The sequence below is a fragment of the Manihot esculenta genome, chromosome 15 (genome assembly GCF_001659605.2).
Source record: "Manihot esculenta cultivar AM560-2 chromosome 15, M.esculenta_v8, whole genome shotgun sequence".
NCBI classification, from domain to species: Eukaryota; Viridiplantae; Streptophyta; class Magnoliopsida; order Malpighiales; family Euphorbiaceae; genus Manihot; species Manihot esculenta.
This window is the reverse complement of record NC_035175.2, coordinates 32,853,746-32,872,540: the sequence shown is the minus strand read 5'-3', so window position 1 is coordinate 32,872,540 and position 18,795 is coordinate 32,853,746. Positions and strand designations below refer to the sequence as shown.

Below are 18,795 nucleotides of genomic sequence, written 5' to 3'. Positions count from 1 at the left end.
AATATGATGATGGCCTTGCTGATTAATCCAATCCCTTTATTTAAAATTATTATTCCAATTTCTTTAATGTGCTAATTAAATTATAAATAAAAATGCACGAGTAAAATGGGTCAATTTAATTTCAAACAAAATTAAACATTGCTCAAATTTTCAAAAGTGAAAATGAGATTACTTCCAAGAAAATGTAGGTAATAAGTAAATAAATAATTTTTCATTTATAATTTAAAATAAAGAGGAAAATAATATCAATAAAATTAATATGAATATAAAAGATTAATAATCTAATTGAAAAAAAAATTAACATAACATAATAAATCAATACCAATTGAACTAAAAACAATATCTTTAAACCCCAACCATAATATCTTTTAAAAAGAAAAAAGAAATATATCAAGTTATTTGACACGCACGCACGAACAAAGATAATATAAATATTTAATTCTCATATGAAGTGTAGCCACAAAAAAATAAACAAATCAATACACTGATATAGATGACCATAAAAAGCATTTATTTTGTGTGACTACCTAAATTTTTTGGCCTTCTTCTTGACGTTGAAACTTTCTGGAGTCCTACTGTCCAGCTTCCGCTTTTGACCTGCTTGTTTTGCATGGCCACCTTCTTTACGTACTTTTTCTTTCGCCTTCCTTGCAGCAACAGCTGGTCTTTTTTCCTTGCGCTTTTCTCCTTGCTGAGTCTTTGATTTCATTCTGACTGCTCCATTTCGTTTTTGATGCTTGAGTTTCTTTTCAAGGCCACCAGATTTGGTAGCCCGAAATCCCTGGTAGGAAATAGAAGAAGCTTTTGTATTTGATCCAGTGTTTCGGACAGGAGTCTTAGAATTCATTGCCAATCTCTTGGCTGGTGAATCAGCTGTGGGTGACTTCTTTCTCTTGGATGGTGTAGTATCTTGTCTGGCGTGTGCGAACCTCAATTCTCGATTTCGAATCTTTAAGTTTCTTTTCTTCAATGCCAAATTTGCAGCTTCCTGCATCCCAGCATTTAAGTTATGGAAGAGATGAGGTTGACAATGAATTAACATAGAATTAACCAAAATTTATTTAACGTCAACATTATTTACGTTGCCTTGTTAATCAAACAATGTCTCGAGTTTTCAGATGATTTTCAGAAATTTGAAACTGGTAAAACTGCATGTTAGAAGTTAGAACTCCTAAGTTTTAACATTTAACTGATGCGTTTTATGAGGAAAAAACTGTACAATTCTAGATGCTGAAAGCAAATAACTAGATCTCAAATGAGCCGCCACCCCCCCCCCCCACCCAAAGAAAAAAAAAAACAAGGGAAAATAATAATAATAATAATGAAAAGGGCTCCAGGTCAGTTCAAAATGATATCCACCCAATAGTTTCCCAAATAAGCTATAAGTACTCAAGGTCAGCGCTTCAAAAGAGTTCACACGAGGACACTGATAGCTCCAAGAATTACAATCCAGCATAGAATATGATTAAAAAATTATAGAAAATACCTAAGAATTATTTGATTCAAGTGATAGCTCAAACTCCTAGCTTAAATTAAGATTTTTTCTGAGAGCTAAAACCCAACTATCAACCGCTTAATGAAATGGCCACTATATTAACATCTGCACTCTTTACATATGCATAGAAACTTAAGCTAAACCCAGGCATGTGAAACTCTTTATGCAGATCAAATGATAATTGTCACAACTCTTCCCAACTCTCCCTAAACTCCAAAATTTTCGACGAAGGAAGAATTGCCACAGCAGGCCTGTGGAGTGCCTAAACGAGGCTGGGTTGGCGCGGAGCATTGCGCAACGAGCAGGGCAGGCACGCAGGACTGGCGCGCGCAAGAAGCCAAGGCGGCCGCGCAGAAGTGCCATCGCGGGACAAGCGCTGGTTGGCCTACAGAGCTATGCCAAACGAGGTGTGGGTCTGCGAGCCACGAGAGGCAACGCAAGGCGCTGGAGGCTTCCGGATGGGACCAGGACATGCGAGAATTGGCCAGAAGAATCTGGTTAGCCGTTGGAGGATACCAGAGTAGCCCAGAACAGTCTGGAGACCACCAGATCAATCCAGAAGGTTCTAAAACTTTGCTAGAAAGCTCTGCCAGCCAAATCTAGAATTCTCCATAGGATGTAAAATTACCAAAAAGCCCCTGAATGTTCTAGAAGGACAATGCTGTACACAAATTAGGCAATGCATCCCCACCACAACTTGAGGAGGTGGGATGCCTATAAATACCCCCATAGAGATTCATTTGTACAGCCTTGAAGTTTTGGCTAAAGCTCTCACACTTGTAAAGTTCTTTTCAAGCAATACAAACTTTCTTTCTTCCAACATCATTCTCTTGTGTTCACCATCAAGCCATTTCTCCCCAATTAGGATTTTCATTGCCACATTCACCCACCTCAGCTCTTGTTTTGAGCTACTGGATAGGCTAAACTTAGTTCCAGCAACTAAGTGCCGCACGGTTTAAGTGAATTTCGGGTATTGAAACACTTAGTTCGTGACAAGTGGTATCAAAGCTTCGGTTTGCTCTTTGGGTGAAGATGTCCGATCCAAGTGAGGACATTGGTGGAGGCGTTGCTCCCACAGTTGAGGAGCATGGTGGCGGCAAAAGGAAAGGCAGAGGCAAGTCAAGGGAGCCTACTCGAGCTAGGGAAGAGCTCGGCGACATGGAGACCTGCCTTGCGAAGTTGAGCTAGTACTGATCGAGGAGGAGGAAAAATTCGAGGAGATTGACACCCACATAGAGGAACTCAATTCTGGGATGGAAGAGTTCCGAGAGGAGTTGCAGGGTGCCCTCGACTCCGCTGTCGACAAGCTAGCAAGTGAGACAGTCACTTATGCATGCCTACGCCAAAGACAATGCTACCATAAGGGAGGAAAACCGCTTCTTGCGGGCAGAATTGGACAAAATGATGGGGAAGACAATCTCCTCGAATTTTTCCTCCTCGATCAGTACTAGCTCAACCTTCGCAAGGCGGGTCTCCATGTCGCCGAGCTCTTCCCTAGCTCGAGTAGGCTCCCTTGACTTGCCTCTGCCTTTCCTTTTGCCGCCACCATGCTCCTCGACTGTGGGAGCAACGCCTCCACCAATGACCTCACTTGGATCGGACATCTTCACCCAAAGAGCAAACTGAAGCTTTGATACCACTTGTCATGAACTAAGTGTTTCAATACCCGAAATTCACTTAAACTGTGCGGCACTTAATTGCTGGAACTAAGTTCAGCCTATCCAGTAGCTCAAAAAAAGAGCTGAGGTGGGTGAATGTGGCAATGAAAATCTCAATTGGGGAGAAAGGGCTCGATAGTGAACACAAGAGAATGATGTTGAAAATCCCAATTGGGAGAAAGGGCTCGATGGTGAACACAAGAGAATGATGTTGGAAGGAAGAAAGTTTGTATGGCTTGAAAAGAGCTTTACAAGTGTGAGAGCTTTAGTCAAAACTTCAAGGCTGTACAAATGAATCTCTATGGGGTATTTATAAGCATCCCACCTCCTCAACTTGTGGTGGGGATGCATTTCCTAATTTGTGGACAGAATTGTCCTTCTAGAACATTCAAAGGCTTTTTGGTAATTTTACATCCTATGGAGAATTCGAAAATTTAGTCCACGTAAAATATTTTCCTAGTCAAACGAAAAAGTAAGTCATTTTGATCAATGGATTAAACTGTTCGGTTGCATCTGTGACCAGCAAGATGACTGAACGGTCTAGATTAGAGATTGAATATGTATCAAGCAGTGATTCTCAGCCAACATAATTTTATAAAGAAAAACAAATTGCAACTTACATAAAAAGCATTGTAAGAAGTAGTATCGATCCTCCTTTTCCCATCAAAGCTATAGCAGTAGCTGGAGGAACAAGTCCATGACTTGCCTCACTTTCTGATATTGGCAGATCAAGGGCAAGTGCACCCAGACCCAGAGATGTTGCCAAAGAGAATGGTACAGCAAACCACACAAGGCCACGCCAACCAAGCCTCGTTTAGGCGCTACACAGGCCCGCTGTGGCAATTCTTCCTTCGCCGAAAATTTTGGATTTTTGGGAGAGTTGGGAAGAGTTGTGACATGCTCCCTCGGCTATTCCCGCGACGCCCTCGTCGCGTCTTGCCAATAGGCTTGCACCTTGTCTTCATGTTGCCACAAGGTTCACTTTCCCAGCTCGCCTCGGCTTCTGGCAGTCCCTTCTACTTTACCAGATATTCTTTATATGCTACATGGGATCCTTTTCTTGGTATTTGCCTATGAATCAGGATTACTTCCACGTCATGATCCAAGACTGTGGAGACTGTTTTTGGGGCTCTTTGCGATTTGTTCCTGCTTGGATCTCCTTCATCCGGATAGTAAGGCTTTAGGAAGCTTATATGAAACACTGGATGGCACTCCAAGTGCGGTGGCAACTTGACTCGGTAGGCCAGCTTCCCAATCCGTTTCTCCACTGGAAATGGTCCTTCGTACCTTCGCAGCAGACCCTTGTGAGATCTTTTATAGTTCCGAATGGTTTGAGGGATGAGTTTCACCATGACGAGATCCCCTTCCTCAAACTCGTGGTGTCTCCTCTTCAGATCAGCCCACTTTTTCATCTTCCTTGCTGCCTTTGCCAAAGATGCCTTCGCTAGCTCCAACTTCTCTTTCCATGCTTTGGCAAATCGGAAGGCACCTAGACTTTTTCCTTTGTATGGCGCTGCCACGTCATAAGCTGCAAGTGGCTGCTGTCCTGTGGCTAGCTCGAACGGGCTTGCTCCGATAGACTCGCTTTTCTGCAGGTTATAAGAGAATTGGGCAATGTCCAGCAAGTTAACCCAATTTCACTGGTTGGCGTTGACATAGAGGATCCAGCAAACCAGCTAGCCTCTATTGCTCGATTTTGTCCTGCTAGCAGATCAGACAGATCTTCACGTACAGCTATATGTCATCAAACATCCGGGGCCAGTAGTAGGTGCGCTCCAGTAGGGGCATAGTTCTCCTTGCTCCGGGATGGCCAGCCCAGAGGGAGTCATGGCATTCCCTTATGATTTCCTTCCTCAAGCCTCCCCATTTTAGCACAAAGATGGGGCCCTTCTTGGTTCGGATTAGGCCCTCATCCAACTAGAATCTCCTTGTCTTTCCTTGCCTTGCCAACTCCAGCAGCTGCTTGGCTTGGTCATCATGCATCATCCCCTCTTTGATGCGGTCCAGCAGGGAAGAACTTGGTTGGGTGGCAGTAGCAGCCAGCTCTGCCGAGCATTAGCAACCAGATTGGCCCGTCAAGGCTTGTACTCCATGAGAAAGTCAAATTCGGCCAAGAATGCTTGCCAACGAGCTTGCTTTGGGGAGAGCTTAGCCACGTTATCGGTCTTCACCACAAACTTGGAAACCAGCAGATAGTGTCTCCAAGTCCGAAGGCAGTGGACTACGATAGTCATCTCTTTCTCCTGCACAGTGTACTTCTTCTCGGTCTCGTTCAGTTTTCGGCTCTCATAGGCAATTGGATGCCTCTCTTGCATCAAAACTCCCCCAATTGCAAAGTCGGAGGCATCGGTGTGTATTTCAAAAGGCTTGGAATAATCTGGCAATGCCAGCACTGGTTCCTCCATGACAACCTTCTTCAATGCTTCAAAAGCATTCTGACTTCGAGCTTCCCACTTCCACGGCTTGTTCTTCTGTAGCATGTCGGTGAGGGGTGCTACAATGGCAGAATAGCCTTTGATGAACCGTCGATAATAGTTCACAAGGCCTAGGAAGGATCTCAATTCAGGCACCTTTTTTGGCGGCTCCCAATCTAGGATGGCACGGACCTTAGACTCGTCCATTCGGATCCTGCCATGCCCCACTATGTGTCCAAAGAATGGGATCTCTTACTATGCAAAGGAACATTTTTCCTTCTTTACATAGAGCTCATTATCCCTTAGCACCTTGAAAACTTGCTTCAAGTGTCTAGCATGCTCCTCCAATGTTCTGCTGTAGACCACTATATCATCCAAGTAAACCACAACAAAGCGATCCAGAAAAGGCGAGAATACTTTGTTCATCAAGGTACAAGATGTGGCAAGAGCATTAGTTAAACCGAAGGGCATGACTCGAAATTCATAAGACCCGTACCTTGTGACACATAATGTCTTCGGTTCATCTCCTTCGGCAATTCTGACTTGATAGTATCCCGACCGAAGATCCAATTTGGAGAACCACCAAGCTGATCAAATAGGTCAGCAATGAGTGGAATTGGGTACTTGTTCTTCACGGTCACCTTGTTCAGGGCCCAATAGTCGATACACATGCAAAGAGAGTCATCCTTCTTTTGGAAGAGGACCGGGACACCGTATGGAGCTTTAAAGGGCTGGATATACCTTGCATCCAGCAGCTCCCTCAACTGCCTGCGGAGCTCTTCGAATTCAGGAGGTGCCATGCGACAAGGAACTCCAACGGGTGGTTTTGCCCCAGGCTCCAGCTCTATGTGATGATCAACCTCCCTCTTCGGTGGGAGTTTCTTTGGCAACTCCTGTGGCATCACATCTGCAAACTTGTCTAGGACTTGCTTGATGGCAGTAGGCGGTTCAGGTGCAGGGGGCTGCTCATCAACCTCCTTCAATGCCACCAAGTAGGTTGGCTCGGACCTCCTTAAGCCTTTGGAAAGCTGGAGGGCAGAAAGGGTGCTGGTGCTAGTCTTCCCTCTCACCAATGAAATAGTGCAAGTATTGTCTCCTTCTAAGATGCACATGCTATTGGTGAAGGGGATGGTGACAGCCTTCACTCTATCCATGAAATCCATTCCAAGCACACAAGAGTAGTCATCCATGGTGACAATAGAAAAGTCAAGAGTTCCAGTCCATTCACCAATTTTAACTGGGACATTGTGTGCTACTCCATGTGTGGGAGTTGGTCAAGAGTTTACTGCCTTCAGCCAGCCTGCCTCCTTTTGGAATGCGATACCCAGCTTTTCTACTGCCTCCACTCTCAAGAAATTGTCTAATGCTCCAGTATCAACCAAGGCCTGCAACGCTAGTTGTAGGGAGCCCATGCTGGCACCCTCCTTGACTCCTCGCTGACTATGGCCGACAGGGAGTTACGTTTTGGGCAATCATAGACACGGTGTGGCCCATCACATAGGAAGCACTTCATGGGAGGCCTCTTGGGTTTCCTCCATCCTTTGGAACTCCCCTCCTTTGAGCCTTCCTTTGACCTCCACTTCTTTAGAGGTCCCTCCTTGCTTTTGGGGTGGTTTCAGCAGCACTTTTGCCCTTTGATGGCTTTGTAGGGCCCTTGCTCTTATCCCCCTTTTTGTACTCAACAAAGGATTCTGCTATCGAAATAGCAGTGGCAAAGTCTTAAGCTCCCCTACGCTCAATTTCCATTTTGACCCAGTGTTGAAGCCCATCCATGAACGCAAACAGGGCCTCCTCATCGAGATAGTTGGGAATTCCCAATAGAATTTCGGAAAACTCTTTAACATAGTCGCGAACCGTACCTTTTTGAGTGAGCCTCCTCAATTTCGCCCTTGCTTCCTTGGCAACATTGTCGCTTCAGCTCCTTCTTGAAGTCTTCCCACGTGGCCATGGTGCATGTGCCCTTCTCTATGTCAGCTTGCCTTCTTCTCCACCAAACCATGGCAGTGTTTGCTAGGTACAATGGGGCATGATCGATTTTTCTCACAACTCTTCCCAACTCTCCCAAAAATCCAAAATTTTCGACGAAGGAAGAATTGCCAAAGAAACTCCCACCGAAAAGGGAGGTTGATCATCACATAGAGCTGGAGCTTGGGGCAAAACCACCCACTGGAGCTCCTTAAAGCATGGCACCTCCTGAGCTCGAAGGGCTCCACAAGTAGTTGAGGGAGCTGCTGGATGCAGGGTATATCCAGCCCTCTAAAGCTCCATACGGTGCCCCGGTCCTCTTCCAAAGAAGAAGGGCGGCTCTCTTTGCATGTGTATCGACTATCGAGCCCTGAACAAGGTGACCATTAAGAACAAGTACCCAATTCCACTCATTGCTGACCTATTTGATCAGTTTGGTGAGGTTCGGTGGTTCTCCAAATTGGATCTTCGGTCAAGATACTATCAAGTCAGAATTGCCGAAGGAGATGAACCGCAGACAGCATGTGTCACAAGGTACGGATCTTATGAATTTCGAGTCATGCCCTTCGGTTTAACTAATGCTCTTGCCACATCTTGTACCTTGATGAACAAAGTATTCTCGCCTTTTCTGGATCACTTTGTTGTGGTTTACTTGGATGATATAGTGGTCTACAGCAGAACATTGGAGGAGCATGCTAGACACTTGAAGCAAGTCTTCAAGGTGCTAAGGGACAATGAACTTTATGTAAAGAAGGAAAAATGTTCCTTTGCACAGCAAGAGATCCCATTCTCGGGACACATAGTGGGGCATGGCAGGATCCGAATGGACGAGTCTAAGGTCCGTGTCATCCTAGATTGGGAGCCGCCAAAGAAGGTGCCTGAATTGAGATCCTTCCTGGGCCTTGTGAACTATTATTGACGGTTCATCAAAGGCTATTCAGCCATCGCAGCACCCTTCACCGACATGCTAAAGAAGCACAAGCCGTGGAAGTGGAAAGCCCGAAGTCAGAATGCTTTTGAAGCATTGAAGAAGGCTGTCATAGAGGAACCAGTGCTGGCATTGCCAGATTATTCCAAGCCTTTTGAGATACACACCGATGCCTCCGACTTTGCAATTGGGGAAGTTCTGATGCAAGACAGGCATCCAATTGCCTATGAGAGCCGAAAACTGAACGAGACCGAGAAGAAGTACACCGTGCAGGAGAAAGAGATGACCGCCGTAGTCCACTGCCTTTGGACTTGGAGAGACTATCTGCTGGGTTCCAAGTTCGTGGTGAAGACTGATAACGAGGCTACGAGTTACTTCCTCACACAGAAGAAGCTCTCCCCAAAGCAAGGCAGGTGGCAAGCATTCTTGGCCGAATTTGACTTTCTCATGGAATACAAGCCTGGACGGGCCAATCTGGTTCCTAATGCTCTCAGCAGAAAGGCAGAGCTAGCTGCTACTGCCACCCAACCAAGTTCTTCCCTGTTGGACCGCATCAAAGAAGGGATGATGCATGATGACCAAGCCAAGCAGCTGCTGGAGTTGGCAAGGCAAGAGAAGACAAGGAGATTCTAGTTGGATGAGGGCTAATCCAAACCAAGAAGCATCTTTGTGCCAAGATGGGGAGGCTTGAGGAAGGAAATCATGAGGGAATGCCATGACTCTCTCTGTGCTGACCATCCTGGGGCAAGAGAACTATGGTCCTACTGGAGCGCACCTACTACTGGCCCTGGATGTTTGATGACATAGAGTTGTACGTGAAGACCTGTTTGGTCTGCCAACAGGACAAAATTGAGCAACAGAGGCCAGCTAGTTTGCTGGATCCCCTCCCAATTCCTGAGCGACCATGGGAGAGTATCTCCATGGATTTTATCATTAGGTTGCCAAGAGTAAATGGGTTCGGCAACATCATGGTTGTGTTTGACCGGTTCACCAAATATGGGGTGTTCAATGCAATGCCGGCCAACTTTGATGCAAGGGATGCAGCCCAATTGTTCTTCAAAGATGTGGTAAAGTATTGGGGGATACCATGCTCAATAATTAGTGATCGAGACACTCAGTTTGTGGGAAACTTCTGGATGGAACTGTTCAAGATCATGAGGACTAAACTTAACTTTTCTACGAGTTTCCATCCCCAAATCGATGGGCAAACCGAATGTGTCAATGCTTTATTGGAGCTGTATCTGAGGCACTATGTCACTGCCAACCAGAGAAATTGGGTTAACTTGCTAGACATAGCCCAATTCTCTTATAACCTGCAGAAAAGCGAGTCTACTGGGGCAAGCCCGTTCGAGCTAGCCACTGGACAGCAGCCACTTGCACCTTATGATGTGGCAGCGCCATACAAAGGGAAAAGTCCAGGTGCCTTCCGATTTGCCAAAGCATGGAAAGAGAAGTTGGAGCTAGCGAAGGCATCTTTGGCAAAGGCAGCAAGGAAGATGAAAAAATGGGCTGATCTAAAGAGGAGACACCGCGAGTTTGAGGAAGGGGATCTTGTCATGGTGAAACTCATCCCTCAAACCATTCGGAACTATAAAAGATCTCACAAGGGTCTGCTGCGAAGGTACGAAGGACCATTTCCAGTGGAGAAACGGATTGGGAAGCTAGCCTACCGAGTCAAGTTGCCACCGTACTTGGAGTGACATCCGGTGTTTCATATAAGCTTCCTAAAGCCTTACTATCCGGATGAAGGAGATCCAAGCAGGAACAAATCGCAAGGAGCCCCAACAACAGTCTCCACAATCTTGGATCATGACGTGGAAGTAATCCTGGCTCATAGGCAAATACCGAGAAAATGGTCCCATGTAGCATATAAAGAATATCTGGTAAAGTAGAAGGGACTGCCAGAAGCCGAGGCAAGCTGGGAAAGTGAACCTTGTGGCAACATGAAGACAAGGTGCAAGCCTATTGGCAAGACGCGATGAGGGCGTCGTGGAAATAGCCGAGGGAGCATGTCACAACTCTTCCCAACTCTCCCAAAAATCCAAAATTTTCAGCAAAGGAAGAATTGCCACAGCGGGCCTATGGAGCGCCTAAACGAGGCTTGGTTGGCACGTAGCATTGCACAACGCGCAAGGCAGGCACGCAGGACTGGCGCACGCAAGAAGCCCAAGCGGTCGCGCAGAAGTGCCATTGCGGGACAAGTGCTAGTTGGCCTACGGAGCTACACCAAACGAGGTTTGAGTCTGCGAGCCACGGGGAGGCAATGCAAGGTGCTAGAATGAACTGGAGGGGGCGCGAGGCTTCCGAACGAGCCCAGGACATGCGAGAATTGCCAGAAGAATCTAGTTGGCCGCAGGAGGATACTAGAGTAGCCCAGAAGCACCCAGAATAGCCTAGAGACCACCAGATCAGTCCAGAAGGTTCCAGAACTTTGCTAGAAAGCTCTGCCGGCCAAATCTAGAATTCTCCATAGGATGTAAAATTACCAAAAAGCCTTTGAATGTTCTAGAAGGACAATTTTGTCCACAAATTAGGAAATGCATCCCCACCACAAGTTGAGGAGGTGGAATGCCTATAAATACCCCATAGAGATTCATTTGTTCAGCCTTGAAGTTTTAACTAAAGCTCTCACACTTGTAAAGCTCTTTTCAAGCAATACAAACTTTCTTCCTTCCAACATCATTCTCTTGTGTTCACCATCAAGCCCTTTCTCCCCAATTAGGATTTTCATTGCCACATTCACCCACCTCAGCTCTTGTTTTGAGCAGGCTAAACTTAGTTCCAGCAATTAAGTGTCGCGGTTTAAGTGAATTTCGGATATTGAAACACTTAGTTCGTGACATAATGCATGGGCAAGACTCTATAATTTTTTTGTAATTTCATATTATCGAGGGACATGCAAAAGGAGACAAAAGTTAAAAAGTTATGTGGAAGAAGACTGCAGAGAAGGCAAATAAAGTGCATATGAAGATCCATGATTGGATTTCCTACACTATGATGAATCTACACAAGCAAACCACTAGACAACAGCTGCAATTAATGTTATTTTCCCCTTCAAATATAGTAAGTGAATACTTTAGTCAATCATAGACCTAATTATTAGAAGCAAAAAGTACAAAGAACAAAGGCAGGAATTAGGACGGGAATGTTGTATTGGATCTGCTTGTTCACTTCTTCAGAAGAAATCGCTAATCGGGTAGCAAGAAAGAAAAATATTTGAAACATAGGACAACATGAAGCAAAAGACCAGAATTACATTTTTTTTCCCAACTAAAACTAATTTTCATGTAAAATAAAAGAGGAAAACACCCAATAATTGACAAGTTAAGATCACACACTACTGTCGGCAATTAAAATATTCCAGTGATGACCATAATTCCAAATTAGTATATTATAAAATAATTCATCTTACCTTCGTTTTAAACAATACATAGGCAATACCCTTCCCCAGACCAATATGAGGATCCCTGACAACTCGAACAGCTTCAATGCTGGACTCAAGATCTTTGATTTCAGAAAAGAGCTGATAAATTTCTTCATCCTGCAGAAAAAACATGTCCAAATAGATAAAGATAGGCACATACAGCTACACTTACAAATACAAAGGGAAAGTACGCCTACAAAATTACAAGTGATTACCTTCACATCAAATGGGAGGTTACCCACAAAAAGTGTCCTTTTGTTATCATAAAGTGGAGTATCCTCAACCTTTAATTTCTTACGAGGTGGGCATGCCCTGTCAACACGAATATGATGTCCTCCAACCTAAAATCATACACAAATATGATCATCTCACATGTACCACCTTCACCTTACATTACCGCAGGTTAATTTTAGGGGGCGTGTGTGCTGGTTTGAGAGAGAAAGAGAGAATGTGTGTGGGAGGAATGGTGGAGATGTAATACTCAATCAGGTCAAATAAGAAAAATTAGAAACCTACCAAAGCCATATTATGGGCCAGAGATGCCTCTGCAGATTGCTCTGTTTTGAAAACAATGTAAGCATGAACACTGCAATATGGAACTTGTGTCATCAGAAAGTGAAATTGCTAAGTAAATATTACATATAAAGCATCAACAACAAAATCATAACAAATAATAAATTAAATTGAAGCTCTTAATATATCATTCAAACCACTCATTGGCACAAGTTCAGAAATGCTACGAACCAAAGATGGGTTATCACCTAATTAACATCTTTCTCACGCCAACTAGGAGTTTGATCTCAGAAAGAAAGCATGGTTTTTGAGGTGAATCTAATAATTACCCCTTTTCATATGCAATCTTCATACTAGTTTTCCCCCTTCATATGAAGCGCATAAACCCTAGACTAGTCCAATTCCAGATTGCAAAAAAGGAAAGAGGAAAATTTTGCAAAAATATTTACCAACATTTTAATTATCCAAATTCAAATCAACACCAATACCTGTCAGCAGAATCATTGATTTTCTTCAGTATAACGGCCCCCTTTTTGGGTATCTTGGTCTGCCAATCCCAAACCAATAACAAAAATATCAACAAAACAAAGAAATTAAACATAAACAACCTGATGAAAACAAACAAATTCGTTTTGATGTCTCGAAGTATCATAAGCAAAAAGCAAACGATACTCACATCTACAATGGGTACAGAACGTATCCTCACAGAATCAATCTCCCCAAACTGGCCAAACTCCTTCATTAGAGCCTTCTTCTTAATCTTCAGAGGCAAGTTACCCACAAACACCGTCCTCAACAGCTTGCTCTCATCATCAAACTCCTCTCCATCCTTCGAAACTAACGAATCAGCTTCATTATCCGCCTTTTTCCTCTTCTCTCCAACAACAACCGCATTTGCATCATCGTCTGGCCTTACACCATACTTTTGGGCCTCGTATTCTCTCTCTACCTCATCTCTCTTTCTCTTCTTTCTCTTGTTGTTGCTTTTCTCATTATGGGTTAGCTCTGCCTTTGGCTCAACCACCAAGCTAGGGTTCTTGTTCTCTGGGCTAGAACCAGAACCCATGCTAGGGTTTTCTTCTCCATCTTCTGATACAGAACCGAAATCAGAGTTTCGGATTTTTAGTTTTTTCCATTTCCTCGCAACCAAAGGAGTGTCTTTTGCTTCTTCTTCAATTGAAACTTGATCAAGATTCCGCTGCTTCTCTTCAAGTCGGTTTCTCTTCAACACATCAAGATTAGAATTTTCAGTATCGTTAATTTTAGGGTTTTCACCGGATTTGACATTACCTAATTCAGCACCCAGCTCTTGGAACTTTCTCTTGAAGGGATTGCTATCGGAGAAGATGGAGGAAACGGCTTCGTTTTGCTCAACATCACCGAAAAGGCTCTTGAAAATGTCGGAGGCAGGAGGAGCTGTGTCGCTTTGCGAAGCGGAGGCTGCTTCGAGATCTTTGGGTTTCTTTTTGCCCATTTTGTTAGTTGGAGAAAAGGAGATTGAGAAGGTTTAATGGAGGAGAGGGTAAAAAAAAAGGGCGATGATTTGCAAACCCTAATTAGTTAGGTTTTGGGAGGGAAAGCCAGACAAGTGGGTCGGGTCATTTGACCCATGCCTACCTAAGCTCATCGCCTCGTCATTTCATGGGTTTTTCACTTGGTAAGTTTAATTACTTAAAATAATGAAAGGTTTAGATAATAAATAAATAAAAAAGAGCTAGCTATTTTTTAATAAAATTATATTTATACTTATTGTGTTATAAAAATTTCAATTCACCAGTTTGATAATTTTATTTAATTATGTTAATATTATAAATTAATAATAGATAGCTTTTTATTTTTCAATATAAGTTAATAAAGTTTTATTAATTTTATGAAAACATTCAGCTGATAATAATAATAATAATAAATTTTTATTCAATAAATAAAAGAAAATAAATAATATTATTAAATGTTATAACTATATTTTATAATGGTACTTTGAAATTTTATCTAATAAAACTTTTAATTTTATAAATTTTTATAGATTTATTAATTAGATAATTAAATTAAAATATTTTTAAAAACTAAAATTTTAATATTAAAATAATAAATATATAAAAATATATATATGCAGTGTGTTTAAAGAAACTATTAATTTAAATAAATATTTTAACTAGATAAAATATTTATATTATTTTTAATAATGGTAGATAATGTGATATAACAATCATCTAGTAAGTCATGAGCTATGACTATAAGCCTGGTTAATGTGACACGGGTCTAATGCATTGATACACAATCCCACCCATCAAAAAAAGATCTGGACTTCGTAGTGCTCGATCCTCCATTAAGACTCGTCCTTTTTTTAGTAAGACGAGACTTAATAAAAAGTTACAATTAGCAGTTACAATCTAATATATCTCTATTTTACCTATAATCACGGGATCTCTTACCCTTTAGTCGATACCTGTAGATTTTTAGGAGATTTGATACCAACTCCACTTTCTTAAATGTACAGAAATCAAAGTACGCATTTTTACACATTTATTTTGAATTCTAAGCAATTCATTACATTTATCTATTTTATCGGTTGACTAACTTGAACGTCGGAGTGGCTGCTCATAGATGCCAACCACCTCACATTTTCTCTTTTGCAGATGGACCAATCGCAACTCAGTTCTATTTCCAGCCACATCATTTCGTTCCGTTATTGGAATCCATTGAATTCTTCTTGTTCATTTGGATTAGAATTGGTCTTCTATTAACTTCCTCTTAAAAAGATACTAGAAACAGCCCTGTCGAAACTGACCCAAATAACTTTTGGGCTCATTTTCTGCTTGATCCAAAATGGTTAACCCAAGTTATTTAGTAGTTTCATGCTGGCTATTATATGTAATTCCGATTTGCTGTATTCCATCGATATGGGATGCTTTCCCACAAGCATACAGGTGAACATTATACTCTTCCCTGTTAAATTTGCAACATCCCCGTCACAACTGAATCGGATACAATTGCTAAATCATGATCGGACCCTTGGGTATTGTGGCTTGTTAGTACCTTGGGTGGCTCCATCTCGTCTCATAAGGGTAGTCCTTTCCTCGCAGGCTCACTAGCTCTACACAATTTGTCTGACCTAGAGTGGTTCTGATACCAATTGAAACAGCACTGCCGAAACTAACCAAATAAATTTTTGGCCCATTTTCTACTTAGTCCAAAATGGTTAACCCAAGTTATTTAGTAGTTTCGTGCCTGCTATTATATACAATTCCGATTTGCCGTATTTCGTCGATGTGGGACGCTTTCCCACAAGCATACAGGTGAACATTACAATACTTTTTTTTTTCTTTCATTCACTAAATAGCTGATAATTCATGAGCTACTGCTAAATCTGCTGCCAACAAAAGGGTCATCATTTATTCTGCCCCTAGCAATAGACAAAACACACCTCTATGGTCAATGAGGCAGAACTCAACAATCTGAATAATGAGTAAATGCTCTAATACATCAAAAGGTTGCAGGCCACTCTCGAACAATATAAGGCTCGGATGGAAGCCTCATTTATGGCTCCCAGAATGAGAGAGGAAGCTTTCATCGAGACTTCAAAGACTTCTGACACAATCCAAAGGGAAGGCCATCGTTTTCTTCTGCCCCTGAAAGTGGACAAAACATACCTTCTATGGTCAATGAGACAGACCTCAACAATCTAAATAACGAGTAAATGCTCTAATACATCAAAAGATTGTATGCCACTCTCAAGCAATATAAGGCTCGGGAGGTGGCCTTATTTATGGCTCTAAGGATAAGGGAGGAAGCTTCAATTGAGACTCCAAAGACTCTGATGGAAGCGATTTAAACGCAATCTAGAGAAAAGGCCAAGTTAGAGGATGAAGAGTCATCAGATGAGGCTCAAAAAGACATCAAATGAAAGCTAGTTCGAGCCATACAGAGGTATCAAAAGGAGCAAGAGGAAGACTATGGCCTAGACGAAGCCTTGCCTTTGTCGAAAGAGATCCTAGCAGAAACTTTCCCTACTAAGTTCATGTAAGGAAGCCTAGAGACCACTGCAACCTAAAATTACGCAGCAAAAAAATAAAAAATCTCTATTTTTTCTTTCAAAATCAGAGTGTTTCGTTTAATTTGAAAGGAATGATAAAGAAACTAATCTTTTCAGAAACTATTTCGGACTAATGGTGATGCTTCTGAAATGAACACTCTCAATAGTACCCACATGAATGTTTTTATTTGGAGTGCTGGCTCTTTGAACGGATGGATTAGCTATGTGTTATAGATTTGCAACATCGAAAACGATTACAAAACCCTCCTCACGCTTTTTGTAAAGCTCTCAAAGAAGGTGTTTTTGTTCACTCATTTTCTCTCAAAGACTATTCACTTTCACACTTTTCTTTTCGTAAAAGTGCTGTGGTTATGATCATAGGCACATAATCGCAGATATCAATATATCTGTGCAATAAATCTAAAGAAAATGAAAAGACCTTTTATCTATAACCGTTACAGATAGGCTGCAGATCTTTTAAATATTATTATCTTATAATAATTACAATTAATAATAATAATAATAACAATAACATCTTTATTAATATTATTAATTATATTAACAGACTCTTAGCCCATTAATATGTTATAGCAGACGTTCTTTTGTGTGTGACCCAATAGGCTCACATTAATTGGCAATAGGCTCAGTCCAACAAGGCCCATAAATCATAAGTAGCCTCTAGTAAGACGTTATGACTACCCAATTAATATGAGTATCGATAGTCCGATAAAGCCTAATAAACAGAATATGTATTAATCCCTTTGTCACACGATATCTAGTTTGAACATAAGTTATAGTCAATGTCAAACTTATAATGTTCAAACTTATGATTTCTTGATCTCTAAGTAGATTGATAAAACCAAATGATATTGATCACACTATCAATTCATTTAAGTATGACCATGCATTTCTCAGTCTCACTTATCGAAGGGCCCAGAAGATATCTCTCTCAAAAAGAGGGACAAATTCTATCTTGATTGTTCAATATCCTCTACATAATTTCTATTATGCTCAATCATAACCTTTATGATTATCCGATTAAAGATAATGTTTGGTTAGGTCAAAACAAAACAGTCCTTATGTTGAAAACTGTGACAATCTCAAGTCAAAGGATTAAAATATAACTGTAACACCCAAAAAAATATATATATATATAAATTAAAAATACATAAAAGAATAAAAAAAAGGAAGTAGAATAAAATAAAAGAAGTAGAATAAAAAAAAAGAGAGAAAAAAAATAAAGTAAATTAAGTGAAGGCCAAATGGCAATTTTGCTAGCCACTTCACTAAAAGCCACTTCACTAAAAAAAAAAAAAGGGGAAAAAGAAAAGGAAGAAAGAAGAAAAGACTAGAAGAGAAGGAGAACCCATTTCTTCAATCCTCCTTCCTCTGCCGTGAACCAAAACAAAATCTCATTCTCCATCTTTTCTTTTCTACATCAAAATTCCTTCAAATTTTCATCTCCAATCAATTACCCATCTTCTCCCAACACATTTTCAAAGTAGAATTTGAAGAAAAGAAGAGAAATCAAAGAGAAAATGCAAGATTGAGGGAGAGTGAATAGTAACCAAGGGTTTGAAAATTTAAAGGTATGTTAGGGATTTTGATGTAGGGATGTTTCTTATTATTTTTATGTGAATATTTATGAGAAATATGGTATTAATATGATTTATTGGTTTATTTTTCATGAAGAAGAAGTGGAAGGGAAGAGTGGAAACTCTAAAGGAAAAGGAAAAGAAAAGGAAGATTAGGAAATTTTAAGCTTGTGGAAGATTTTGGAAGGTTAAGGTTTGTGCTCAACTTTATTTGAGTAAATTTAAGAATTTGTTAATTATATTCTATTTGAAAATTTTACTACCCTAGTAGAAATAGACCAAGTGAATAATAGTTTCATTATATTGTATAATCCAAGTTTGAGAAATAATAGATTGAATAAATAGAAAATTTTAAAATTCATATGTAATTTAAACAAAATTTAAGTGATGGATCTAATGAAATGACTCTATTTTCTTTGATAGAAATATAATTTGGTTAGATATAGTGACAATAAAAAAATTTAGTAGAAAAAAATAGAGAGAAATTAGATTAGATGAAAAGAAAAATAGAAATGAAAGGAATATGTAACGACCCGAAAATCGGACCGCTACCGGCGCTAGGATCCAGATCGGCTTAAGGCCGCCGGGACCCGTAGCAAGCCTGACATGTAACCTGTAAACCTGTTTAATCCCATACATGATCAACAATCATACATAAAAATTAAAACTTTCCTTTTCATCATACACCAAACTCAACCTGTGCATGCACTAAACATAGCATAACTTAAACATTTATCCCTCTGTGGGATCTCATCAATGCCCCAATGGGC

General features: G+C 41.2%; 1 protein-coding gene and 1 long non-coding RNA gene across 2 annotated transcripts; one reads left to right on the top strand and one right to left on the bottom strand.

Moving 5' to 3' along the window:
- Positions 1 to 342: 342 nt before the first annotated feature.
- LOC110602351 (RNA-binding protein 34) lies at positions 343 to 14,007 on the bottom strand. The gene is made up of 6 exons (XM_021739852.2): positions 13,074 to 14,007; positions 12,886 to 12,944; positions 12,401 to 12,470; positions 12,100 to 12,225; positions 11,873 to 12,001; positions 343 to 988 (listed from the first exon to the last, which is right to left on the bottom strand). Exons 1-6 carry the CDS (start codon positions 13,869 to 13,871, stop codon positions 524 to 526), a joined length of 1,647 nt encoding a protein of 548 aa, XP_021595544.2. The 5' UTR covers positions 13,872 to 14,007; the 3' UTR covers positions 343 to 523.
- Positions 14,008 to 17,809: 3,802 nt separating this feature from the next.
- LOC122721884 lies at positions 17,810 to 18,499 on the top strand. Its single transcript, XR_006348665.1, has 2 exons — positions 17,810 to 18,019; positions 18,123 to 18,499. It is a non-coding gene; the product is annotated as an uncharacterized LOC122721884 (long non-coding RNA).
- Positions 18,500 to 18,795: the final 296 nt, after the last annotated feature.